Source organism: Salvelinus namaycush, chromosome 12, assembly GCF_016432855.1.
Source record: "Salvelinus namaycush isolate Seneca chromosome 12, SaNama_1.0, whole genome shotgun sequence".
Classification (NCBI taxonomy): domain Eukaryota; kingdom Metazoa; phylum Chordata; class Actinopteri; order Salmoniformes; family Salmonidae; genus Salvelinus; species Salvelinus namaycush.
In genome coordinates, this window is record NC_052318.1 from 2,970,197 (window position 1) to 2,997,915 (window position 27,719).

The 27,719-nt window shown below is 42.9% G+C and overlaps 1 protein-coding gene across 5 annotated transcripts; it reads left to right on the top strand.

Moving 5' to 3' along the window:
- Positions 1–26,899, top strand: LOC120056821 (UDP-glucuronosyltransferase 2C1-like). Of its 5 annotated transcripts, XM_039005048.1 has the most exons (6): positions 1–77; positions 877–1,024; positions 13,663–13,827; positions 14,035–14,256; positions 25,514–26,005; positions 26,113–26,899. In XM_039005048.1, the coding sequence occupies exons 2-6, from the start codon at positions 887–889 to the stop codon at positions 26,698–26,700; spliced, it is 1,605 nt and encodes a 534-aa protein (XP_038860976.1). In that variant the 5' UTR covers positions 1–77; positions 877–886; the 3' UTR covers positions 26,701–26,899. The 5 variants fall into 5 exon arrangements, with proteins under 5 accessions (XP_038860976.1, XP_038860973.1, XP_038860974.1 ...); XM_039005045.1 differs by lacking the exons at positions 25,514–26,005; positions 26,113–26,899 and adding an exon at positions 14,856–15,984 and having other exon boundaries at positions 14,035–14,748; XM_039005046.1 differs by lacking the exons at positions 25,514–26,005; positions 26,113–26,899 and adding an exon at positions 14,856–15,984 and having other exon boundaries at positions 10–77; positions 882–1,024; positions 14,035–14,748.
- Positions 26,900–27,719: the final 820 nt, after the last annotated feature.

Sequence of the window (27,719 nt, forward strand, 5' to 3'; positions counted from 1 at the left end):
GTATTGAACAGCCGATATGTAACAGTTTGCAGTCCCCTGCAGAGCGTTGTTAGTGCTGTATGGACTTTATAGCACCGGTAAGCCAACTCTTAATGCATATTCTTATTCACCTACACTCAAGTAGTTTGTTGTTATGTAACAATACACTCTAATTAACTTATTGACACAAGTAGATAACATAATGGTGAAGCTTAATTGGCTGTTATTTAACTATATGTTGCATGAGTTGATAGGCTTTCAGGTCAATAACGATTTTACGTCTAGATGTGACTAGTTGAAAACAAGTGTTATGCTGGTGAATGAGGACCCAAAAGCGACGTAATAGAAACAGAGTCTTTATTCCAGTCTTAAACAAACAATGATTCTCCTGGATATTATCAAAGGTAAATCCAAAACAGGAAACTGAAATCCTCTCGTCAGTAGAGAGGAACGACTGGAGACGCGACCACAGACTGCAGGTCGCTACAGGAAGGCACAGGCCGTAGCTGACATAGACACCTGCTCACACGCAGCATCTGAAGAAGGCAAAAACACGACAGGGCGGAACAAGGACACAGAACAGCAAACATCAAACAAGAATCCGACAAGGACAGAAGCGGAAGACAGAGGGAGAAATAGGGACTCTAATCAGAGGGTAAAATAGGGGACAGGTGTGAAAGAGTAACTGAGGTAGTTAGGAGAATGGGAAACAGCTGGGAGCAGGAACGGAACGATAGAGAGAGAGAGCGAGAGAGGGAGAGAGGGAGGGGGAGAGAGAGGGATAGAAAGAGGGAAAGAACCTAATAAGACCAGCAGAGGGAAGCACAGGGACAAGACATGATGATCAATGACAAAACATGACAACAAGTGACTTTTGTCCTCTTTTTTTTCTCTCAGCGTAGACACAATGCATTCCAGCTCTCCCTGGGGAGACCTTTGGTTTCTAAGTCTGGTGTCATTTCTCCTTCTCCTTCCTGCACCGTCCTGCCATGGAGGAAAAGTCCTGGTCTTTCCTGTCGATGGAAGCCACTGGGTCAACATGAAGGTGCTCAATGTTTTGTCTAGCGTTTTGTTAACTTTATGAAGATTTACTGCTGATTATTCCCTTCTGATGTCGGGAATCCAACCAGGATTTCAAAAAGAATCTGGGAATTTTTGAAAAGCGAATAGAATTTTGTTTCCATAGTTTTGTCTTGACGTATTATACACTGAGTGTACAAAACATTAGGAACACCTGCTCTTTCCACAATATAGACTGATGAGGTGAATCCAGGTGAAATATATGATCCCTTATTGATCTCACCTGTTAAATCGACTTCAATCAGTGTAGATGAAGGGGAGGAGACGGGTTAAAGAAGTATTATTAAACCTTTAGACAATTGAGACATGGATTGTGTATGTGTGCCATTCAGAGGGTGAAAGTGTAAGACAACATATTAAAGTGCCCTTGAACAGGGTATGGTAGTAGGTGCCAGGCACACTTGTTTGAGTGTGTCAAGAACTGCAACGTACAGTTTACTTAGTTACACTTGACCAAATCATTCCAGTTACATAGGTTTATATTATTATATATTATGTTGCAGGGCTCGACATACAGGACTGGCAGCTGGCCGGGGGAGGTTATCAGAAACTTTCAGGGCAGTCAGTCATCCACGTCAGTGGCCTGCTTGGAAAAATATATATATATATATAAACTCAGCAAAAAAAGAAACATCCTCTCACTGTCAACTGCGTTTAATTTCAGTTAACTTAATTAACGTGTAAATATTTGTATGAACATAACGGACCCTCCACCTCCAAATCGATCCTGCTCCAGAGTACAGGCCTCGGTGTAACGCTCATTCCTTCAACGATAAACGCAAATCAGACCATCACCCCTGGTGAGACAAAACCGCGACTCGTCAGTGAAGAGCACTTTTTGCTAGTCCTGTCTGGTCCAGCGACGGTGGGTTTGTGCCCATAGGCGACGTTGTTGCCGGTGATGTCTGGTGAGGACCTGCCTTACAACAGGCCTACAAGCCCTCAGTCCAGCCTCTCTCAGCCTATTGCGGACAGTCTGAGCACTGATGGAGGGATTGTGCATTCCTGGTGTAACTCGGGCAGTGTTTTTGCCATCCTGTACCTTTCCCAAAGGTGTGATTTTTGGATGTACCGAACCAGTGCAGGTGTTGTTACACGTGGTCTGCCACTGCGAGGACGATCAGCTGTCCGTCCTGTCTCCCTGTAGCGCTGTGTTAGACATCTCACAGTACAGAAATTGCAATTTGTTGCCATGGCCACATCTGCAGTCCTCATGTTTCCTTGCAGCATGCCTAAGGCACGTTCACGCAGATGAGCAGGGACCTTGGGCATCATTCTTTTGGTGTTTTTTTAGAGTCAGTAGAAAGGCCTCTTTAGTGTCCTAAGTTTTCATAACTGTGACCTTAATTGCCTACCGTCTGTAAGCTGTTAGTGTTTTAACGATCGTTCCACAGGTGCATGTTCATTAATTGATTATGGTTCAAGGAACAAGCATGTCGGAAGTTTGGACACAACTTCTCATTCAAGAGTTTTTCTTTATTTTTACTATTTTCTACATTGTAGAATAATAGTGAAGACATCAGAACTATGATATAACACATATGTCATCAAGGCAAAAAGTGGCTACTTAGAAGAATCTCAAATCTAAAATATATTTGGATTTGTTTAACACTTTTTTGGTTACTACATGATTCCACGTTTTCACTATTACTCTACAATGAAAATAAAGAAAAACCCTTGAATGAGTAGGTGTGTCCAACCTTTTGACTGGCACTGTATATATATATTGTAATAAAGCTTATTTCATTCTAGGCTATATAACACGACTTCCCCAAGCTATTAGTTCATTATGTAGATTATTAATCACATGCGTGCTGCACACAGCCTGAGCGGAATAAGCTGTCTCAGGCAGCATGAGCCTGCAGCTCTCAACTGGTTGTCAATGGAGCAAAAGAACAACAGCGGTCGGGTTGGTACACTCTTAGAAAAAAAGATGCTATCTAGAACCTAAAAGGGGTTTTCAGGCTGTCGAAATAGGAGAACACTTTGAAGAACCGTTTTTGGTTCCAGGTAGAACTTTTTTAGGTTCGAATGTAGAACCTATTTTTTTACAGAGGGTTCGACATGGAACCCGAAAGGGTTCTACCGTGAACCAAAAAGGGTTCTACCGTGAACCAAAAAGGGTTCTACCGTGAACCAAAAAGGGTTCTACCGTGAACCCAAAAGGGTTCTACCGTGAACCCAAAAGGGTTCTACCGTGAACCAAAAAGGGTTCTTCCGTGAACTAAAAAGGGTTCTACCGTGAACCAAAAAGGGTTGTACCGTGAACCAAACAGGGTTCTTCCGTGAACCAAAAAGGGTTCTACCGTGAACCAAAAAGGGTTCTAGTGTCCCTTTTGGAAACCTTTTTCTAAGAGTGTAGGAAAGATGTTTGAATGTATGATATCTACCAGTAAATGTAACACTGTGTATTTAAACCAGGTATTTAGAAAGTTTGGTCTGAAGTCTTGGTTAAATCTTTGCGATACGCAATTCAGTCATCTTGCGCTGTTTGAATTCGATTTTCTAAGGCTTTCCAAAAAATGTCCAAATTAAATGTTGACTGCAAAGTAAACCTACCTGGCATAATGATATCATTATAATTTGTATCAAAATCATCATATGTACGTCGCTGTACACATTAAAAAATAGTTTGGAGTATTACTTAAGTACTTTTGGTGTGTATCTATACTTTACTTTACTATTTGTATTTTTTGACAACTTTTACTTATACGCCACTACATTCCTCAAGAAAATAATGTAAGTTTTACTCCATACATTTTCCCTGACACCCAAAAGTACTCGTTACATTTTGAATGCTCATGCAGGACAGCAGTATGGTCCAATTCAGGCACCTATCAATATAATCCATTGTCATCCTTACTGCCTCTGATCTGGCGCTCACTAAACAAAAAAATCTGCATTTGTAAATTATGTGTTGGAGTGTGCCCCTGGCTGTCTCTACATTTATTTTAAATACATTTTTTCCACTTGGTTTGTTTAATATAAGAAATGTTATGTATTTTTTTTAAACATTTTTTAATTTTACTGAGGTATAACATTTTAATACTTTTCCCACCACTGTACTTAAGTACATTTAAAAACAGAAACTTTTAGACTTTTACTCAACTAGTATTTTGCCGCGTGACTTTCACTTTTTACTTGAGTCATTTTCTATTAAGGTATCTTTACTTTTACTTAAATATGACAAGTGAGTACTTTTTTCCACCACTGGCTGTACACTAGGCTACAGAAACACCGCTAGCCAAACACAACGGTATCTTGCTACAAATATCAAGTTTTTAATAGTTTTTAATGTTTTTCTGTCAAAATACTATGAGTCAAATCAATCTGTTTTTATTTGCAAACAGTATACTATAAGGTGTAAAAAAATTACCAAACTAAATTTGTAAATAGTACTGAAGTAGTTATTCTGACCGGATACTTTTTTACTTTTATTTGAGTAAATTACAATCTAAGTAAAAGTACTTTTACTTAATTTCGGGTTTTCAGTACTATTGCCACCTCTGGGCATTTACCGTATGGTGTTCTGATTAATGAATGTCTGTGTTCTGATTGATGATTTCAAATGAACGATTTCAACCATTTTAATCAGGCCACACCTCACCACAACCACCAAAGTGGGTTTCGGCCCTCCAGTACCGGAATGGAAGAACCCTGCATCTCAATGAGACTACTGTGTATACTGTGCTAACATATGGAATTGTTTTAAGACGGTCATACCGTGGATCATTTAGCTAATTGATGTTGAATTATAGAACCCCTTTAGGTATAAAAAAAATAAAAAATAAATATATATTGAAAAAGGATTTGATAAAATATTGAATTTGGTCTTTACTACTATAGCCCATATAAATGCATTGAATGACATTGGCAAAATTACAGCAAAAAGAGGTTTTGAAGTGTCTGTCTTATATTTTAGTTTAGTTTTTTTGGACACATTTAATCCATAATTTTTTATGGTACAAATGACCTCATACTTCCATTTGCTTGTATGGGTTAGCTTCAGGCAACCCCTGTGACACTTGTGGGGGTCGTAGAATCAAACAGAGAATACCGCCGTGTTCGTGAGAGTCATCGTTCCATACAGCGGTCATACTAGTTTGTAGGTTAAACCGTTGAGACCCTATAGGCACTTTTTCATGAGAAGACCGATTTCGGGATGTCTCTCATGGTCTGACAAACACTGCTATAGCTCGGCCAACTTCCACCCAGAAGCGGAAGGCTGACCAGGGCGCCAAATTCAAAACAACAGAAATCTCATAATTAAAATTCCTCAGACATACATGTGTCTTATACCATTTAAAGGTAATCTTGTTGTTAATCCCACCAAAGTGTCCGATTTCAAATATGCTTTTCAGCGAAAGCACCACAAACGATTATGTTAGGTCACCACCAAGCCACAGAATAAGCACAGCCATTTTTCCAGCCAAAGATAGCAGTCACAAAAAGCACAAATATAGCTAAAATGAATCACTAACCTTTGATGATCTTCATCAGATGACACTCATAGGACTTCATGTTACACAATACATGTATGTAAAAAAAATCTGAGTTTACATTGGCGTGTTACGTTCACTAGTTCCAAAAACATCCAGTGATTTTGCATAGCCACATCTATTCAACAGAAATACTCATCATAAATGTAGATGATAAACTGCAAGAGCTAAAGGACCTCATACAAAAGACATTGTGGGCCAATTTCGGGGAATATGAACTGACACAAGCAATTACAACAGCAGAGTCGCAAGCAGAAAACGTGGGAGCTGTGGACCCAAGTAAAAACCCAGATGCATATCTCTTCATGATCGGACAACTAGAGAAACTTGTGAAGGCTGCGAAGGAGGTGCATAAACATTGTAAGTGCTGGGCCCCCCCAGCAGAGCAACAACATTTCCAGAGTCGTATCAAAGACCTTGAAACTATCCTGCCAAATCTCACAATAAGACAAGCAGACTTTCCAGGGGCACACGTTAGAGGAGAAACCAGCAGATTGAGTACTACTTCAAACAGTTCTGTGGCCACACCAGCAATTAAATTAAAGCCTGCTGCCCTCCCAAAGTTTTCTGGCATCCGCCGAGAGTTTCACCGGTGGAAAAAAGACTGGGAAGCGCTCCAGATGCAGGGAGAACCTACTGGATCCAGAGAGGTTAAAAAGTTCCAACTTCTCGACAGTGTGGATGAGAAGACCATACGAGACCTTCACCTGACAACTTACACAACTGCTGAGGAGGTTTTCCGGGTCTTGGAGAACCGCTTTGGAAATAAGACAACTATAGCCCTTGAGATAGTAGAAGAGCTCCAAAGACTCCAAGCAGTTAAAGGTAACCAGCCCAGGAGGATTGTTGAGCTCATCCAATCAGTAGAAAAAGCCCTGGTCGATCTGAACGAGCTTGGCAAGACCGGTGCTATAAAGAACCCTCTTGTAATAAAGACAATAGAGAGTAAACTTCCTGATGGCCTGAAGAAGGAATGGCTTCTTCATGTAGCTGGCAAAAGTGATGAAGCTGAAGAAGACAAGCGATTTGACTACCTCCACAAGTTTCTTCAAGGTCAAGAAGCCATCTATGAGAAGCTGGACCAACTGAGAGAGGAGGAACCAAAACCGAAATCTGAACCTCGGCAGGCTCGAACCAGAACCTCCACCCAACTAAGCGACCAGGCTCAAGGATGTGTGGTCTGCGGAGACCGCAAGCATAAGAAAAGGCTATATTTCTGCCAAAAGTTTCGCACGCTTAAGCTGTCAGAGAAAAGAGATGCTGTCAGGAAGCTGGGAGCCTGCAAAAGATGCCTGGAGATTCACAAGGAAGGTGACTATTGTAAATCAGAGTTTCTGTGCAGGAGGCCAGACTGCATAGAACAGCGTGCTGCAGAACATCACTATTACCTCTGCCCGAGAGCTGGTACATCCAAAGGGAATGTCGTCCAGAGGTCCAATAACAGCAAAGTGGGAGGTGACACAAGAGAGCGTTATACCCAAGCCCAAGAAGAGTTCATTAAAAGTCTCTCACCTGAACTTGCAGAGAAGTGTTGCAATGCCTTTTGCAACACTATAGCCAGAACCTCTCTTGTGTCCAACCAACCCAGTCTTCTAGCAGAGAATGGAATAGTGGAGTGGCCAGTCATCATGATGCTCTTAGAGGTCACGGCCAATGCAGGACAAAAAGTTGGGACTTTGATCGACCTGGCATCGGATACAAACTATATAACTCATGATGCAGCTGATCGTTTGAACCTTAGAAGTGAAGCCATAACCCTTGTTGTCCATGGTGTGGGAGGAATGAAAGTTCAAGTCACCACAAAACGGTACCTCCTAAAGATCCGGGTCCGCACAGAGCAAGGCAATGTCAGATCCCACCAACTCCTCTGCTATGGTTTGGATAGCATTGCAGAGATTCACAAACATGTGACAGCCAAAAGACTCCAAAAATTCTTTCCAGATGTCCCCCAAAATGAACTTGTTAGACCAAGACAGATACAGCTTTTGATAAGCCATAAGGAAGGGCGACTGGTCCCACAGAAAATACGCACCGTTGGGGACCTTGTACTATGGGATGGGCCATTGGGAAAGACAATTGCAGGGACACACCCTGGTCTGTTTGAAGAGGCTACAGTTACAGCACACCAGTCCAGAGCGCACTTCGCCAGATCCATGAGAACAGCAGCATTGATGTATGAAGAACATATCTGCGCCAAACCTACCATCAAGTCTTCTTATTCTGCTATTTCCACTCGGGATTTTATTGAGTGGTGGAGATGGGATAGCATTGGCGCCCCCTGCACCCCAAAATGTGGAGGATGTCGCTGCGGCAGTTGTCAACTTGGTGGCAAAGAAATGACTCTGGCTGAAGAAAGGGAGCTGGAAGTTGTTAAGGGTGGCCTGACTTATGTTGGTGCTGATGACCACAGTGATAGTCCACACTGGCATGCAAGGTATCCATGGCTCATTGACCCATCTACATTGCCAAACAACATAAAAGCAGTGGAGGCAACCTTTCTCAGAACAGAGAGACAGCTCGCCAAAGAACCGCAGTGGAAAAAAGCCTATGGTGCTCAAGTCCACGAAATGGTTGACCGCCGGGCTGCAAGAAAGCTGACCAAAGAGGATCTAACCAACTGGAATGGACCTGTCTGGTATATTAGTCATCTTATCGCACCCAACCCCCACTCTGTTACAACTCCGGTAAGACTTGTCTGGAACAGCAGTCAGAAGTACAAAGGCCAAAGTCTCAATGACCTTCTGATGAAAGGCCCTGACGTTCTAAATCCGATTCGAGCTGTCCTCCTCAAGTTCCGCCAAGGCTCCTACGCCGCTCTAGGAGACGTCAGAAAAATGTACAATTCTGTGTGGCTCGAGGAGAGGGAAGTCCATCTACACCGGTTCTTGTGGCGGGATTCAGAGGGCGATGAGGTGGAACAATACGCCATAACCAGAGTGAATATCGGGGACAAGCCAGCAGGGTGCATAGCACAACTGGCCATGAGGGAGACGGCTAACCTGCCTCAATTCAGCCACCTCACAGATGAATGCCAAGTATTACATGAGCACAGCTACGTCGATGACATCTTGACATCCCACAACTGCCGTGAAAAACTCGAAGTCATCACAAAGAATGTGGAGCTGATTCTAAAAGCAGGAGGGTTTGCACTGAAGCCTTGGGTCTTCTCAGGCCAAAATAAAGGAGAAAGAGAAAAGGCATCACCAAATATTGTTGTCCTGCCAAATCAGCTTAAGGAGGAAGACAACAAGGCGCTCGGTCTCGGCTACATTGTGGATGGAGACATGTTGCATGTCATGGTGAGGGTCAACTTCTCCAGGCGGAAGAAAAAGATGAGACTTGGGCAAGACTTACTGCTAGAAGAAGTACGAGCACAGACACCAGACCCGCTGACAAGACGTGAAGTGCTGAGTCAAGTTGCTGGTTTGTACGACCCAGTTGGCCTGACAACGCCATCAAAGCAAAGAGGGGCTATCTTGGTCCGAAGGGCATTCCAAGAGGCAAAATCAAAGTGCAGCATGGTCAAGGACACATGGGACCTTCCCCTGTCGGATGAGCTCCGCAAAGATGCAATTGGAATTTTTGAGGAGTACGTCCAGCTAAGCAAAGTAATGTCCCCAAGAGCTCTTACTCCACCAAAGGCAACAACTGAACCAGTCGCTGTCACTTTTTCAGATGGCAGTGAAAGCTCCTATGGTGCTGTCCTCTACCTGCGGTGGAACTGCAACAAACAATTAACAATTCGACTAGTGGAGTCAAAAGCAAAGCTGACACCACTAGACCAGAAGGGGGATGCAGTCAAAGCAGAACTTTGCGGTGCAGTCTTTGCAAGCCGCCTGAAAAAGTACTTTGAACAGCATACCCAGATCCAGATAAAAAGGTGGTACCATTTGTTAGACAGTCAGACTGTTCTTGGAGCTATCCAGCGAGAAAGCTATGGATTTCAGACTTTCTTCGCTAATAGAATTGGAGAGATCCAAGAGAGCACACGGCTACAGGACTGGTGGTGGATCCCTGGACCACTCAACATAGCCGACATTATCACTCGAGGAGCTGGGCCAAAGGAACTTGATGCCCATTCAGAGTGGCAGCAAGGGCCAGAGTTTCTATATCTTCCAGAGAGCGAGTGGCCAATTATGTCGTCAAAAGATGTGTCTGTGACAGCTCGAGAGAGCATTAACAATATGCAAAAGAAGTCATTTGTGGCAGCACTCACCAGAGCCCAAGCGAAAAGAAGTCTTCCAAGTCTTGTGGGACGATTTCCTGCTGGTGCAGCTGTCCTAAACTTGGTGGATGAGAGGCGCTTTAGTAGCCTAAAGTGTCTAATCAAGACTGTTGCTTTTATCTGGAGAGCCGTCAAAAAGTTTAGATCTGCAACAAAGTCCATCGAGACCCCAAAGTGGGAGGCGATTCCCACAAAAGGAGTTATCACCGCCACAGAATGTCAAGACGCAATAAGAGACATCTATCTTGCTGCTCAAGAGGGGGTGACGTTCCCAACTACCACTACGGACCGCTTGGTTGTGTACAGAGAGCCAGAATCTGGGTTACTAGTCTGCGGTGGGAGAATCCATGGCTTCAGGGAGGATGGCGCTGCAGTTCCCCTTCTGCCTTTCAATGCATGGGTCTCTACTTTATTGGCACGGGAGGCGCACGATGAGGGTCATGAAGGTGTGGCTGCAACCCTGCTGAAAATGAGGAGGAAAGCCTGGGTCATCCAAGGAAGAAAATTTCCCAAAAAGTAGTGGATAACTGCCTTTTCTGCAAAAAGTCAAGAGCAAGAAGGTGCGAACAGGTAATGGCTGACTTACCTGCTGAAAGAGCCACACCTGCAGCTCCGTTCGAGTTCACTACAGTCGACCTCTTCGGACCGTACCTTGTCAAAGATGACATCAAGAAACGGGTCTCAATGAAAGTGTGGGGTGTCGTCTTCAGCTGTATGGCCAGCAGGGCAATTCATGCAGACCTGGTCAACACAATGTCGACAGAGAGCTTCTTGATGGCTTACCAACGCTTTACTGCAATTAGAGGCCACCCAAGAAAGATCTGGTCCGACCCGGGGACAAACTTCATCGGCGCCAAACCTGTCCTAAGAGAGCTGTACCAGTTCCTGGATGCTCAGAATAGAACTTCAATAGAAGAGATGTCGGCTCAAAAAGGTACCAAATGGGAGTGGACAATTCACCCTGCTGACTCACCTCACCGAAATTGGGCTGCTGAAGCCGCTGTTCGCATTCTCAAGAAGGCACTGCAGAGCCTGGGCAACAACACTGGCCTTAGCTACAGCGAGCTTCAGACAACACTACAACTTGCTGCAAACCTTGCCAACGAATGCCCAATAGATGCCAGGGTGCAGAGCCATGAAGAAAGCGTGCAGTATGTGTCACCCAACACACTTCTCCTGGGCCGGGCCTCTCCAAGCGGTGAGATCAGAACATTTGACTTTGCGAACTACCCTTACAAGAGACTCAGAGAGATGCAGAACCAGGTCAACAAATTCTGGAGGTCTTGGAGCCAGCTTGCCGGCCCAAACTTATTTCTGAGAAGTAAATGGCACACTTCATATCGCAACGTTGCTGTCGGAGATATTGTCTGGTTGTGTGACCAAAATGCAGTGAGGGGCCAATTCAAGCTACGACGGGTGGTGAGCGTTAATCCAGATGCTAAGGGCATTGTTCGAGACGTGAACGTCAAAGTGGTCCAAAGCTCCTGCCTTCCTGTCACAAAACCCGCACTAAACCGGCCATCGGCCAAAGTCCTGAAAGAAGCTACGCAAACCACAGTCCTGCACAGAGATGTTCGACGCCTGGTTGTCTTGCTACCAGTTGAGGATCAAACTCGGAGCTGACCGGCAGTATGTAGGTGCTGATTTACGATCTTTCCATCGGTTCCCGTGGGAAGATTGAGTGGGAGGTGTGCTGACAAACTGCCTGGGAGCTCCTCAGTGGTGAAACTCCTCCTCCTTCAATCAGTGGTGAACCAGGTGGAACAAATCTTCCAGGCAATCTGGGCGTGCCAGCACCTGGCTCTGCTGTTGTCTTTAGACCGCAGTGAAAGGAGCATTTATAACACCACAAGACCAAGGAAACTTCATCTTTGTGATCAAGGTGACTGTGCAAGTCCAAGCCCTCCACAAAATTGTGAAAGACAGCCGGTAAGCGCCATATTGAACATGCTTGGCTAGACTGACTTAAGCAGTGCACTGCTAATGATACTCTGGAAAACACAGACTCTTAACTCTTAACTTTGATAGTACTTTTGCAGTGGTATTTATAACTTCAAATGTTGTTTGTGGGGTATAAAGGAAAAGTAAGAAGAGCCAAATTCATTGTTGACAAAGAACTTGTTTGTAATGGTTAAAAGTAATTTAAACTTTGTAGAAATCTTAGTAAACCAAGTTCTTAATTCAGTAACAAATGTAGAGTCTAAAATCTTTGGCTAAAAAATGTAAGATTTGTCTGCTTAACTACTGATTAGAAAATAAATGTAATTTTTTACTACTAAAAATATTTTGAATGTATTTGGCTAAAATGCAAATTTAGATAAAAATATACTGATTCTGCTCATTTGATTAAAAATGGTGGGTTTCTATTTTGGGAAACATTTGCTTAAAAGTGGAAACCTTGTATTTTATAATGGCAGAAATGTGTTTATCTGAGGTGAATGTGGATAATTTTGTGTATTTAATTAGGCTGTCAACTCAAATAATAACTTGTATTTGTCATCTCTTTTTTGAGGTTTTTCACCTGTTTACTGCCAACCAAAGAATGGTAAATAAAAGACAAACAACTGATTCCATGGCTATTTATTGAGTGAAATCCAGTTAAAATCTTCATGTGGAGGGACTGTCCTTTTCAAGTGGGGAATTGCACAAGAAGGAGGTCAAAACTTGAAAATCTTCATCAGATGACACTCATAGGACTTCATGTTACACAATACATGTATGTAAAAAAATCTGAGTTTACATTGGCGTGTTACGTTCACTAGTTCCAAAAACATCCAGTGATTTTGCATAACCACATCTATTCAACAGAAATACTCATCATAAATGTAGATGATAATACAAGTTATACACATGGAATTATAGATATACCTCTCCTTAATGCAACCGCTGTGTCAGATTTTTAAAAAACTTTACGGAAAAAGCAAACCATGCAATAATCTGAGACGGCGCTCAGAACAAGAGTCAAATTAGCCGCCATGTTGGTGTCAACAGAAACCAGAAATTACATGATAAATATTCCCTTACCTTTGATGATCTTCATCAGAATGCACTCCCAGGAAGCCAGGTCCACAATAAATGCTTGATTTGTATGATAATGTCCGTTATTTATGTCCAATTAGCTACTTTGGTTAGCGCGTTTGGTAAACAATTCCAAAGTCACGAAGCGCGTTCACTAAAACGTGACAAAATGTCCAAAAGTTCCATAACAGTCAGTAGAAACATGTCAAACGATGTATCGAATCAATCTTTAGAATGTTGTTAACATAAATCTTGAATAACGTTCCAACCTGAGAATTACATTGACTTCAGATGAGCGATGGAACTGAGCTCCCTCTCATGTGAACGCGCATGGTCAAAGAATGGTCACCTCATGGCAGTGGTGACTAATTCGCCTCTCATTCGGCCCCACTTCACAGTAGAGTCATTTGACAAAGTTCTACAGACTGTTGACATCTAGTGGAAGCCGTAGGAAGTGCAAACAAATTCATATCTCGCTGTAATTTCAATGGGATCTTGGTTGAAAATCCACCAGCCTCAGAATTTCCACTTCCTGTTTGGATTCTTTCTCAGGTTTTTGCCTGCCATTTGAGTTTTGTTATACTCACAGACATAATTCAAACAGTTTTAGAAACTTCAGAGTGTTTTCTATCCAATACTAATAATAATATGCATATATTAGCAACTATGATTGAGGAGCAGGCCGTTTACTCTGGGCACCTCTGTGTACCTTTCATCCAAGCTACTCAATACTGCCCCTGCAGCCATAAGAAGTTAAAGGATTATAACCTTTTAAAAAGCACATTGTTGACAGCTCTCTACAACATGTCTCTGATTTAATACCAGCCCCTTTGTGAGCTTACTAACATCACCAATGTGTAGGTACTGATCGAGGAGCTCCATGCCAGAGGCCACGCCATCACAGTGGTCAGACCCTCTACCAGCTGGTACATCACCGAGGAGTCACCTCTATACACCTCCATCACCATCAAGGAGGAAGAATCCTTATACAGCTTCTTCGAGGCCTTCCTACAGAAGCACTTTAAGGTATATGTCTTCATAACGTAGCTACAGTACAGAAGAACCTGAAGGTATTTCTTCGTAATGTAGCTACAGAATGAAGGTTTGATGTGTCTTTTTGATTGGTTGATCCATCCATCTAGGCAGCAAACCAGCCAATCAACCATCCAGCCAGACATAATTTATTTTATTTTGTAAAAGAGGCATTCGATCTCTGTTAATGTCTTAATTCAGGCTCAGAGAGAGGGGGTATCAGCTTTGAAGTTCTTCCAACTAACCAGGGAGTTCCTCAGTATGATAGAAGAAGCCCACATCCTGGCCTGCGACACGCTGTCTCGCATGTTCGATGACAAGGAGCTGATGAAGAGTCTTCAGGACGCTCAGTATGACATGATGCTCACCGACCCTGCAATGGGTGGTGGGATGCTGATGGCCCACTACCTCAAACTGCCTGTGGTGCTCAACGCCCGTTGGATCACCAGTGGGGAGGGCCACTTTGCCATCGCCCCCTCTCCCATGTCCTACATCCCGGTCCCAGGGTCTGGATTCACTGACAAGATGACCTTCGTCCAACGGGTCCAAAACATGCTGTACTACAGCATCATCGTGTATCAACAGAGGTTCATGATTGGGCCAAGTTATGACGCAATTTGCTCCAAGTACTTCGGAGGGGGCTGTGACATCATCTCCATGATCCAGGAAGCTGAAATCTGGCTAATGAGGTCTGACTTTGTGTTTGACTTCCCCCGTCCCACCATGCCCAACGTCGTCTACATGGGGGGGTTCCAGTGCAAGCCGGCCCAGCCCCTGCCTCCAGAGCTGGAGGAGTTTGTCCAGAGTGCCGGGGAACATGGGGTGATCGTCATGTCTCTGGGGACTCTTGTCAATGCACTTCCTGTTGATATCACAGACCAGATCGCCAGTGTGTTCGCCAAGCTGCCTCAGAAGGTATCCTGATTGTTTTTCATTTTTAGCATTTATATGTAAAGCTCCCTGCAATGTAAGTGATGTAAATGAGAGATTATTTAAACAGAAATTAATGTCTTCTATCTAAGGTGATCTGGAGGCACCGGGGCAAGATTCCCTCTACCCTGGGCAACAACACCCTTCTGGTGGACTGGATGCCCCAGAAAGACCTTCTGGGTCACCCCCAGACCAGAGCCTTTGTGGCCCACGGAGGAACCAACGGGGTCCAGGAGGCCATCTACCACGGCACCCCAGTGCTGGGGATACCCTTGTTCTTCGACCAGTATGACAATCTTCTGCGTCTGCAGGAGAGAGGCGCTGCGAAGATCCTGGAGCTGGCCATGTTCAACGGACCCAATTTCCAGCAGGCTCTGAACCAGGTGCTCACCCACGCCCCCTACAGGGAGAACATGCAGAGGCTGTCCCACCTGCACAGGGACCAGCCCATCAAGCCCATGGACAAGGCCGTCTTCTGGTTGGAGTTTGTGATGCGACACAAGGGGGCGTCTCACCTCCGTACGTCGGCCAACAGGATGCCCTGGTACTCTTACCACTCTGTGGACGTGCTGCTACTGCTGCTGGCTGCCGGGGGAGGAGTCTTGCTCTCTGCTGGGCTCCTGATCAGGATCCTCTGGAGAACCTGCCGGAAGAACAGGAACAAAACCAAACAACACTGATACCAGTAGCAGGATGGCATTACTGGAAACCAAGACTGTTCTCAGGGCAGACCTGGTTATAGCTACATAGTTTTAATTCTACCATTTTAGGTAACCCTAACCTTTTTCCTAAACTTAATGTAGTTCTCGTAACCTACAACGTTAATTCTCCTAAACCACTGCGTAAGTTCTTTTAACCTGCTACAAAAAAGTCACTTTTGTTCCTAAAAATGAGCAAAATATATGCCCTGAGAGCAGTGTTAGTATCCACTAATGGGATACAGCCCATTAGATGTTCTTTAATCTATATAAATTATAAATCTATACTTATATCAGGAACAACATCAAACAACTTATTAAAACCTCCAACAACCACAGAGCCTTCGGAAAGTATTCACCTTGACTTGTTCAACATGTCGATGTGTTACAGCCTGAATTTAAAATTGATATAAAAAAAAATAAAGAAAATAAGCTGAAATGTGAGTCAATAAGTTTTCAACTACTTTGTTATGACAAGCCTAAATATGTTCATGAATAAAAATGTGCTTAACAAGTCACGTAAGTTGCATGGACTCACTCACATGATTTTTTAAGGACTTTTAAAATGGATTAAATTGAGAGTTTGTGTCCCTGGCCTACACACAATACCCCAAAATTACAAAATGGAATTGTGTTTTTAGACATTTTTACAAATTCATTTAAAATTAAAAAGCTGAAATGTTTTGAGTCAAGTATTCAACCGTTTTGTTGTAGCGAGCCTAAATAAGTCTCATAAAAAGCTGCATGGGTTCACTCTGTGTTCAATAACACTGTTTAACATGCATTCTTTAATGACCACCTCATCTCTGTACACCACACATACAATTATCTGTAAGATCCCTCAGTCGAGCAGTGAATTTCAAACACAGATTCAACCACAAAGACCAGGGAGGTTTTACAATGACTCGCAAAGAAGGGCACCTATTGGTAGATGGGTAAAAAAAAAAAAAAAAGCAGACATTGAATGTCTCTTTGAGCATGGTGAAGTTATTAATTACACTTTGGATGGTGTATCAATATACCCAGTTACTAAAAATATACAGACGTCCTTCCTAACTTCCTAACAGGGATTTCACCACGAGGCCAATGGTGACATTAAAACCGTTACAGAGTTTAATGGCTGTGATAGGAGAAAACTGAGGATGGATCAACAGTATTGTAGTGACTCCACAATACGAACCTAAATGACAGAGGGAAAAGAAGGAAGTCTGTATAGAATACATTCCAAACCATGCATCCTGTTTGCAATAAGACTGATTACAAAGTGTTATGTATGGGGCAAATCCAATAAAACACATTACTGAGTATCACTCTCCATATTTTCAAGCATAGTGGTTGCTGCATCATGTTATGGGAATGCTTGTAATTGTTAAGGACTGGAGAGATTTTCAGGATAAAAAATAAACGTAATGCAAACACACAGGCAAAATCCCACAGGAAAACCTGGATCCGTCTGCTTTCCACCAGACACTGGAAGACAGCTAGACTTACTGCGCTCCGACACGTAACGGAAAAGACATTACTGACAAAATACTTTACAATTTACATTTAAAAACATTACCATGTAGTGTGTGTGTGCGCATCTATCAGTTCCACATACATGTCAGTACACACACACAACAGGTAGGTCACATGGGGGCGAGGTGTTGTGCAGTGAGGTGTTGCTTTATTTGTTTTTTGAAACGAGGTTTGTTGTTCTTGCATATGGTGGAAGGTAGTTACATGCACTCATGGCTCTGTATAATACTGTACATTTCTTTCAATTTGTTCTGGACCTGGGGACTGTGAAAAGACCCCTGGTGGCATGTCTGGTGGGGTAAGTGTGTGTGTGTGTGTGTGTGTGTGTGTGTGTGTGTGTGTGTGAGTCATTGCTGTGTGTAAATAGAGTATGCAAACCATTTGGAATGTTTCTTATTAAAACACTAAATGAGAGAAACGAGAGAGACTGGCATGACTAGTATTAATATTAGACGTGCTGCTCTGTTCTGGGCCAGCTGCAGCTTTACTAAGTCTTCCTTTGCAGCACTTGACCATATGACTGGACAATAATCAAGATAGGATAAAACTAGAGCCTGCAGGACTTTTTTATTTATTTTATTTCACCTTTATTTAACCAGGTAGGCAAGTTGAGAACAAGTTCTCATTTACAATTGCGACCTGGCCAAGAATAAAGCAAAGCAGTTCGACACATACAACAACACAGAGTTACACATGGAGTAAAACAAACATGCAGTCAATAATACAGTAGAAAAATAAGTCTATATATAATGTGAGCAAATAAGGTGAGATAAGGGAGGTAAAGGCAAAAAAAAGGCCATGTTGGCGAAGTAAATACAATATAGCAATTAAAACACTGAAATGGATTGATTTGCAGTGGAAGAATGTGCAAAGTAGAGATAGAAATAATGGGGTGCAAAGGAGCAAAATAAATAAATAAATAAATACAGTAGGGGAAGAGGTAGTTGTTTGGGATAAATTATAGATGGGCTATGTACAGGTGCAGTAATCTGTGAGCTGCTCTGACAGCTGGTGCTTAAAGCTAGTGAGGGAGATAAGTGTTTCCAGTTTCAGAGATTTTTGTAGTTCGTTCCAGTCATTGGCAGCAGAGAACTGGAAGGAGAGGCGGCCAAAGGAGGAATTGGCATTGGGGGTGACCAGAGAGATATACCTGCTGGAGCGCGTGCTACGGGTGGGTGCTGTTATCGTGACCAGTAAGCTGAGATAAGGCGGAGATTTACCTAGCGAAGACTTATAGATGACCTGGAGCCAGTGGGCTTGGCGACGAGTATGAAGCGAGGGCCAGCCAACGAGAGCGTACAGGTCGCAGTGGTGGGTAGTATATGGGGCTTTGGTGACAAAACGGATGGCACTGTGATAGACCGCATCCAATTTATTGAGTAGGGTATTGGAGGCTACTTTGCAAATGACATCGCCGAAGTCGAGGATCGGTAGGATGGCCAGTTCTACGAGGGTATGTTTGGCAGCATGAGCGAAGGACGCCGCGTTGCGAAATAGGAAGCCAACCCTAGATTCAACCTTGGATTTGACCATATGACTGGACAATAATCAAGATAGGATTAAATTAGAGCCTGCATCACTTGACCATATGATTGGACAATAATCAAGATTAAGATAAAACTAGAGCCTGCAGGACTTGCTTTTTGGAGTGTGGTGTCAACAAAGCAGAGCACCTCTTTACGGACAGACCTCTCCCCATCTTCACAACCACTGAATCTATATATTTTGACCATAACAGTTTACAATCTAAGGTAACACCAAGTCATTTAGTCTCTTACACTTGTTCAACAGCCACACCATTCACTACCAGATTCAGCTGAGGTCTAGAACTTAGGGAATGATTTGTACCAAATACAATGTATTTAGTTTTAGAGATGTTCAGGACCAGTTTATTACTGGCCACCCATTCCAAACAGACGGCAACTCCTTGTAATTAAGGGTTTCAGTGACTTCAGTAGCTATGATTGCTGATGCGTATAGACAAAGGAGATGATTATGGACTACAGGAAAAGGAGGACCGAGCACGCCCCCATTCTCATCGACAGGGCTGTAGTGGAGCAGGTTGAGAGCTTCAAGTTCCTTGGTTTTCACGTCACCAACAAACTAACATGGTCCAAGCATGGGGCGGCAGGGTAGCCTAGTGGTTAGAGTGTTGGGCTAGTAACTGAGAGGTTGCTAGATTGAATCCCCGAGCTGACAAGGTAAATATCTGTCATTCTGCCCCTGAACAAGGCAGTTCACCCACTGTTCCTAGGCTGTCATTGAAAATAAGAATTTGTTGTTAACTGACTTTCCTAGTTAAATAAAAAAATTAAAAAATTCCAAGACAGTTCTGAAGAGGGCATGACAAAACCTATTCCCCGCCAAGAGACTTAAATGATTTGGCATGGGTCCTCAGATCCTCAAAAGGTTCTACAGCTGCACCATGTATATATAGTGTATGAAGGGGTGTCCCAAGACTGCTGTGTATGAAGGGGTGTCCCCATACTGCTGTATTTATAGTGTATATTGGCCTCGTACCCATAGACTTGGTACTGGTACCATTTGTATATAGCCAAGTTATCATTGATTTGATAAAACAAACACTACCCAATTTCATGTTTATGCCATGCTTATTGTAAATTCTGCTGCAGCTCAAGTCAACTACAAAATCCACAATACAATGCTCTCTCTATAGGCTGGCTAGCTAGCTAGCTATGTAGCTAGCTAGCAAACGTAGCTACACACAATAACACCAAAGACAATATCGGCATGTAACGTAGCTAGTTAGCTGTAAAATCGCCTAAATAAACTGCACGATCAATTTAGGAGTCTACCATCTCCTCATGTTCAACCTGCAGATCGATGTGCCTCACAGAGTGGAATCTAAAAATCGCAACGGCAGATATACTTTTTAGGAGATGGGAAACGTTGCCCCATGTTACCGCAATGGGCAGCACGGTGCATTCTGGGCGATTCTGGGACAAGGAGCGCTCTCCTTCAAGGAGTGAATGGGAGGCTATTAGGTACCAGCTCAGAAACACAACACTAGCACGAATTTCGTCAACAAGAAGTACAACATTACATATCTTTTCGGAGATGTGATATAATTAAATTGCTACGTGTAATGTAATATCGTATAGCTTTGGAATCGTGACATTACATACTTTTGAGGAAAATAGGCACGTTTCTCGACATATACACTGACTTTGAGAAGGGTTTCCATGACAATTAGTTAAATAACCGCTTGACGCAGCATGACAACGTGAACGCGATTGGTTGACAGTCTGCTGGGATTTTCTATACATTGGATTCCGATCTCCTTTCTATAATATCTCTGCCAACGGCACCATAAAATGCACCCTGGACAAAAGGGGCAGACAAATAGGATAAATGTGCGTGACCCTCTGTTAAATTACACATTTCTCAAGGTAAGAATGGCTCATTTGAGAGAAGACATTCTCCGAGTTATGACATCAGCCAGTATTGAAATCTGACATGTACGATAGGTTAATGAAATAAAAGTCGTATTCCTATGAACTTCCAGTGTAGTGAGAGACTTTATCACAGTGGCACGTCATACTGGACGGATTTCTGCCTGCTTGAACGCCAATCAGATATACAATGAAAACATGAAATGATCCAGGGAATCGATAGAACATCACTTAAGAGATGGACAAAAACGATATAACATTCAATATGGGTGAGCCTTTCCTTTAACAAAGCCAGGTACGAAACACCACAGAGGCATAAAGACGAACGTTAGTGAAAAAACTACGTTTAAAAAAATAACTTTCTCACCGAGAGAAGTTCTGGGCCCAACTAAACAACACCTTATACCACCATCTAAGTTTAATGACACAGCCTGCGGAGCGGAGTCTGCACGTGACGTAGCTCTCGACTATGCTTCCCATTGTAGTCTGTAATATTTTGCAAGCCCTGCCACATCCGACGAGCGTCGGATCTGGAGCAGTACGATTCGATCTTAGTCCTGTATTGACACTTTGCCTGTTTGATGGTTCGTCGGAGGGCATAGCGGGATTTCTTATAAGCTTCTGGGTTAGAGTCCCGCTCCTTGAAAGTGGCAGTGTAACAGTATAACTTTAAACCGTCCCCTCGCCCCGACCTCGGGCGCGAACCAGGGACCCTCTGCACACATCAACAACGGTCGCCCACGAAGCGTCGTTACCCATCGCTCCACAAAAGCCGCGGCCCTTGCAGAGCAAGGGGCAACACTACTTCTAGGTTTCAGAGCAAGTGACGTAACTGATTGAAACGCTACTAGCGCGTTCCCGCTAACTAGCTAGCCATTTCACATCCGTTACAGCAGCGTTACACTTTAGCTCAGAGAAAATGTTGCCTGTAATTCATGGCTTCTGGTTGGGGTATGTGCTTCTGTAGGCAAGTTAACTTATTGTCAATAGGGGGGCGCTGTTTTCACTTTGTAAAAAATCGTGCCCAAATTAAACGGCCTCGTACTCTGTTCTAGATCATACAATATGCATATTATTATTACTATTGGATAGCCTGCATGTGCTTCTGTAGGCAAGTTATGAAGACAAACCTTCATCTGCTTCTGTAGGAAAGTTATGAAGACAAACCTTCATCTGCTTCTGTAGGAAAGTTATGAAGACAAACCTTCATCTGCTTCTGTAGGAAAGTTATGAAGACAAACCTTCATCTGCTTCTGTAGGAAAGTTATGAAGACAAACCTTCATCTGCTTCTGTAGGAAAGTTATGAAGACAAACCTTCATCTGCTTCTGTAGGAAAGTTATGAAGACAAACCTTCATCTGCTTCTGTAGGAAAGTTATGAAGACAAACCTTCATCTGCTTCTGTAGGTTCAGAAAGTATTCAAACACCGTTCTTTTTTCCACATTTTGTTGTGTTACAAAGTGGGATTCAAATGGGTTTAGTTGTCATTTTTGTCAACGATCAACACAAAATGCCCTGTAATTTCAAAGTGGAAGAAAAATTCTAACATTTGTTATAAAAATAAAAATAAAAGTTATGAAAGTAAATCTTGATTAGATACAGTAAGTATTCAACTATTCAAGTATTCAACGCCCTGAGTCAATACATGTTAGAATCATCTCTCACAGCGATTACAGCTGTGATTCGGTATGTCTCTAAGTGCTTTGCACACTTGGATTGTACAATATTTGCACATTATTCTTTTTAAAATCCTTCAAACTCTATCAAGTTGGTTGTTGATCATTGCTAGACAGCCATGTTCAACTCTTGTCATAGATTTTAAAGCAGATTTAAGTCAAAACTGTAACAAGGCAACTCAGGAAAATGCAATGTCGTCTTGGTAAGCAACTCCAGTGTCTATTTGGCCTTGTGATTTAGGTTATCGTCCTGCTGAAAGGTGTATTCATCTCCCAGTGTCTGGTGGAAAGCAGACTGAACCAGGTCTTTCTCTAGGATTTTGCAAGTGCCAAGCTCCATTCCCTTTCTTTTTATCCTGAAAAACTCCCTAGTCCTTGCCTGCAAAATATAATGTAGACACCACCATGCTTGAAAATATGAAGAGTGATACTCAGTGATGTGTTGTGTTGGATTTGGTCCAAACATAACACTTTATATTCAGGACATTCATTTATTTTGTCACATTTTTTTTGTCACAACCTGGAGTCAGACTAGAGATGGACACAATCGTATATGTCAATGATAAGTAGGCATTTACATTGGGTGAGAGGTCAGTTATGTGACAGGTGTGTTTTACCTGAACTCACTAGTGTTATTGCCCATTTAGTGGTTGAATCACAATTGGCATCCTATTCCCTACAATAGTCTACTATGTCGACCAGAGCCCTGAGGACCCTGGTCAAAACTAGTGTAATTTGGGAAGCACCACTATCTGTTTGTAAATCATCTACCTGGGATATAGCAGGACTTCTATACTATCAGGTGGACTTTGAACCCTCAAACGTTCAAAGTATTGCCAGCCGATATGTAACAGTTTGCAGTCCCCTGCAGAGCGTTGGTAGTGCTATATGGACTTTTTGCACCGGTAAACCAACTCTTAATGCATATTCTTATTCACCTACACTCAAGTAGTTTGTTATGAAAGTGTTATTAAGCTGTGCAGACAATACACTCTAATTAACTTATTGACACAAGTAGATAACATAATGGTGAAGCTTAATTAGCTGTTATTTAACTATATGTTGAACGAGTGCAAGACTTGATAGGCTTTCAGGTCAATAACGCATTTTACGGCTAGAGGTGACTAGTTGAAAACAAGTGACTTTTGTCCTCTTTTTTTTCCTCTCAGCGTAGACACAATGCATTCCAGCTCTCCCTGGGGAGACCTTTCGTTTCTAAGTCTGGTGTCATTTCTCCTTCTCCTTCCTGCACCGTCCTGCCATGGAGGAAAAGTCCTGGTCTTTCCTGTCGATGGAAGCCACTGGATCAACATGAAGGTGCTCAATGTTGTGTCTAGGGTTCTGTTAATGATGGATTTTTAAGCCTTGAGACAATTGAGACATGGATTGTGTATGTGTGCCATTCAGAGGGGGAATGGGGTAAGGCAAAAATATTTGAACAGGGTATGGTAGTAGATGCCAGGCACACTTGTTTGAGTGTGTCAAGAACTGCAACTTACTGTTTACTTAGTTACATTTGACCAAATCATTCCAGTTACATAGGTTTATATTATTATATATTATGTCGCAGGGCTCGACATACAGGACTGGCAGCTGGCCGGGGGAGGTTAATGGAAACTTTCAGGGCAGTCAGTCATCCACGTCAGTGGCCTGCTTGGAAAACATAACAAATAATGACATATATCTATACACATACAGTACCAGTCAAGAGATTGGACACACCTACTCATTCAAGGGTTTTTCTTTATTTTTACTGTTTTCTACATTGTATAATAATAGTGAAGACATCAAAACTATGAAATAACACATATGGAATCATGTAGTAACCAAAAAAGTGTTAAACAAATAAAAATAGATTGTAGATTATTCAAAGTAGCCACACTTTGCCTTGATAACAGCTTTGCACACTCTTGGCATATAAAATATATTTTGGATTTGTTTAACACTTTTTTGGTTACTACATTACATTACCTTGCATCTTGCTACAAATATCAAGTTATGAATAGTTTAATGTTTTTCTGTCAAAATACTCTGAGTCAAATCAATCTGTTTTTATTTGCACACAGTATAGGTGTAAAACATTTCCAAACTAAATTTGTAAATAGTACTGAAGTAGTTTTCTGACCGGATACTTTTTTACTTTTACTTGAGTAGTTTCTTACTTTTACTTGAGTAAATTACAATCTAAGTAAAAGTACTTTTACTTAATTTTGGATTTTCAGTACTATGGCCACCTCTGCCAGTGGGCATTTACCGTATGGTGTTCTGATTAATGATGTTCTGTGTTCTGATTGATGATGTTCTGTGTTCTGATTGATGATGTTCTGTGTTCTGATTGATGATGTTCTGTGTTCTGATTGATGATGTTCTGTGTTCTGATTGATGATGTTCTGTGTTCTGATTGATGATGTTCTGTGTTCTGATTGATGATGTTCTGTGTTCTGATTAATGATGTTCTGTGTTCTGATTGATGATGTTCTGTGTTCTGATTAATGATGTTCTGTGTTCTGATTGATGATGTTCTGTGTTCTGATTGATGATGTTCTGTGTTCTGATTGATGATGTTCTGTGTTCTGATTGATGATGTTCTGTGTTCTGATTGATGATGTTCTGTGTTCTGATTGATGATTTCAAATGAACGATTTCAACCATTTTAATCAGGCCACACCTCACCACAACCACCAAAGTGGGTTTCGGCCCTCCAGTACCGGAATGGAAGAACCCTGCATCTCAATGAGACTACTGTGTATACTGTGCTAACATATGGAATTGTTTTAAGATGGTCATACCGTGGATCATTTAGCTAATTGATGTTGAATTATAGGACCCCTTTAGGTATAAAAAAATATATATTGAAAAAGGATTTGATAAAATATTGATGATGCAATGTGTAGGTACTGATCGAGGAGCTCCATGCCAGAGGCCACACCATCACAGTGGTCAGACCCTCTACCAGCTGGTACATCACCGAGGAGTCACCTCTATACACCTCCATCACCATCAAGGAGAAAGATTCCTTATACAGCTACATCGAAACTTTCCTACAGAATCAACTGAAGGTATTTCTTCGTAATGTTCCTACAGAAGAACATGAAGGTTTGATGTGTCTTTATGATTTGTTGATCCATCTATCCAGCCAGCAAACCAGCCAATCAACCATCCAGCCAGACATAATTTATTTTGTCAAAGAGGCATTCAATCTCTGTTAATGTCTTAATTCAGGCTCAGAGAGAGGGGGTATCTTTGCTGAAGTTCTTCCAACTAACCAAGGAGTTCCTCAGTATGATAGAAGAAGCCCACACCTTGGGCTGCGAGATGCTGGCTCGCATGTTCGATGACAAGGAGTTGATGAAGAGTCTCCAGGAAGCTCAGTATGACATGATGCTCACCGACCCTAACATCGCTGTAGGGCTGCTGATGGCCCACTACCTCAAACTGCCTGTGGTGCTCAACGCCCGTTGGATCACCAGTGGGGAGGGCCACTTTGCCATCGCCCCCTCTCCCCTGTCATACATCCCGATCACAGGGTCTGGATTCACTGACAAGATGACCTTCGTCCAACGGGTCCAAAACATGCTGCACTACAGCATCATCGTGTATCAGCAGAGGTTCGTAGTTGGGCCGATTTATGATGCAATTTGCTCCAAGTACTTTGAAGAGGGCTGTGACATCATCTCCTTGATCCAGGAAGCTGACATCTGGCTGATGAGGTCTGACTTTGTGTTTGACTTCCCCCGTCCCACCATGCCCAACGTCGTCTACATGGGGGGGTTCCAGTGCAAGCCGGCCCAGCCCCTGCCTCCAGAGCTGGAGGAGTTTGTCCAGAGTGCCGGGGAACATGGGGTGATCGTCATGTCTCTGGGGACTCTTGTCAATGCACTTCCTGTTGATATCACAGACCAGATCGCCAGTGTGTTCGCCAAGCTGCCTCAGAAGGTATCCTGATTGTTTTTGATTATTAGCTTTTATATGTAAAGCTCTCTGCAATGTAAGTGATGTAAATGAGAGGTTATTTAAACAGAAATTAATGTCTTCTATCTAAGGTGATCTGGAGGCACCGGGGCAAGATTCCCTCCACTCTGGGCAACAACACCCTTCTGGTGGACTGGATGCCCCAGAAAGACCTCCTGGGTCACCCCCAGACCAGAGCCTTTGTGGCGCACGGAGGAACCAATGGGATCCAGGAGGCCATCTACCACGGCACCCCAGTGCTGGGGATACCCCTGTTCTTCGACCAGTATGACAATCTTCTGCGTCTGCAGGAGAGAGGCGCTGCGAAGATCCTGGAGCTGGCCATGTTCAACGGACCCAATTTCCAGCAGGCTCTGAACCAGGTGCTCACCCACGCCCCCTACAGGGAGAACATGCAGAGGCTGTCCCACCTGCACAGGGACCAGCCCATCAAGCCCATGGACAAGGCCGTCTTCTGGTTGGAGTTTGTGATGCGACACAAGGGGGCGTCTCACCTCCGTACGTCGGCCAACAGGATGCCCTGGTACTCTTACCACTCTGTGGACGTGCTGCTACTGCTGCTGGCTGCCGGGGGAGGAGTCTTGCTCTCTGCTGGGGTCCTGATCAGGATCCTCTGGAGAACCTGCCGGAAGAACAGGAACAAAACCAAACAACACTGACACCAGTAGCAGGATGGCATTACTGGAAACCAAGACTGTTCTCAGGGCAGACCTGGTTATAGCTAGATATATTGCGTACGGGACAGTTCTACCATTTTCCTAAACCTAATACAATCACAGTGCCTTCGGAAAGTATTCACCTTGACTTGTTCAACATGTCGATGTGTTACAGCCTGAATTTTAAATTGATTTAAAAAAATGTTTAAGCTGAAATGTCTTCAGTCAATAATTTTTCAACCACTTTGTTATGGCAAGCCTAAAAATGTTCATGAGTAAAAATGTGCTTAACAAGTCACATAAGTTGAATGGACTCACCCACATTTTATGACTGCCTTATCTATGTATGTTATGATTTGTATGAATGACTAAATTATGTATACAGTTAACGTAGAACTATAACTTACAGAATTCTACCCTGTCTCTGTATAATGATAAATAATGTTTGTCCATAAGAAAGAAGGACTGTTAGCAGGCAAGGAACTGTGGCAGACAACTTGTGACCACTGTGGAACTGATAACAGGGAAGGAAGTCTCCCCACCCAGGGAGGGGAGAGACCTTGGGCTTGTAGTAGATTGTATAACAGGTGGCAGGCAATGTATGAGAAGGAGAAGACTTGTGAACTATATTGTCATTGTCTTAGTGGAGGAGGGACAGTTATGATGAAATGAGAGGTATATAAACCAATGTACATATAAGGATGGGCAGAGCTCTCGTAAATAAACATGCTGACTATGGTGGACTGGCCTCTGTCTGTTTCATCTTAATAAGAACCTTACAAATTCTTAGTAACAGACAGATTATTTTAATTGAAGTTCAGTTTATGAACATTTAGAGCAAAATTCTCATAACAATTGGTCCTTCGAGCCGGATCTCAATATCTGCTTCTGTCGTCCCAAGGAACTGCTGAAAACCGTGCACGGGCGGATCCAGGATCCGTAAGACAAAGACCTGACCTCTGACTTGAGGGTTTATTTCAGGCCAGTGGTGAACTAATACACGACAGAGTTAATGACGAGAT

Coding starts and splice junctions, on each gene's coding strand:
- LOC120056821 (XM_039005044.1), top strand. Junction 23,387..24,963: donor GCCACTGGATCAACATGAAG/GTGCTCAATGTT, acceptor TGCAATGTGTAG/GTACTGATCGAGGAGCTCCA. Junction 25,129..25,291: donor TCCTACAGAATCAACTGAAG/GTATTTCTTCGT, acceptor GTCTTAATTCAG/GCTCAGAGAGAGGGGGTATC.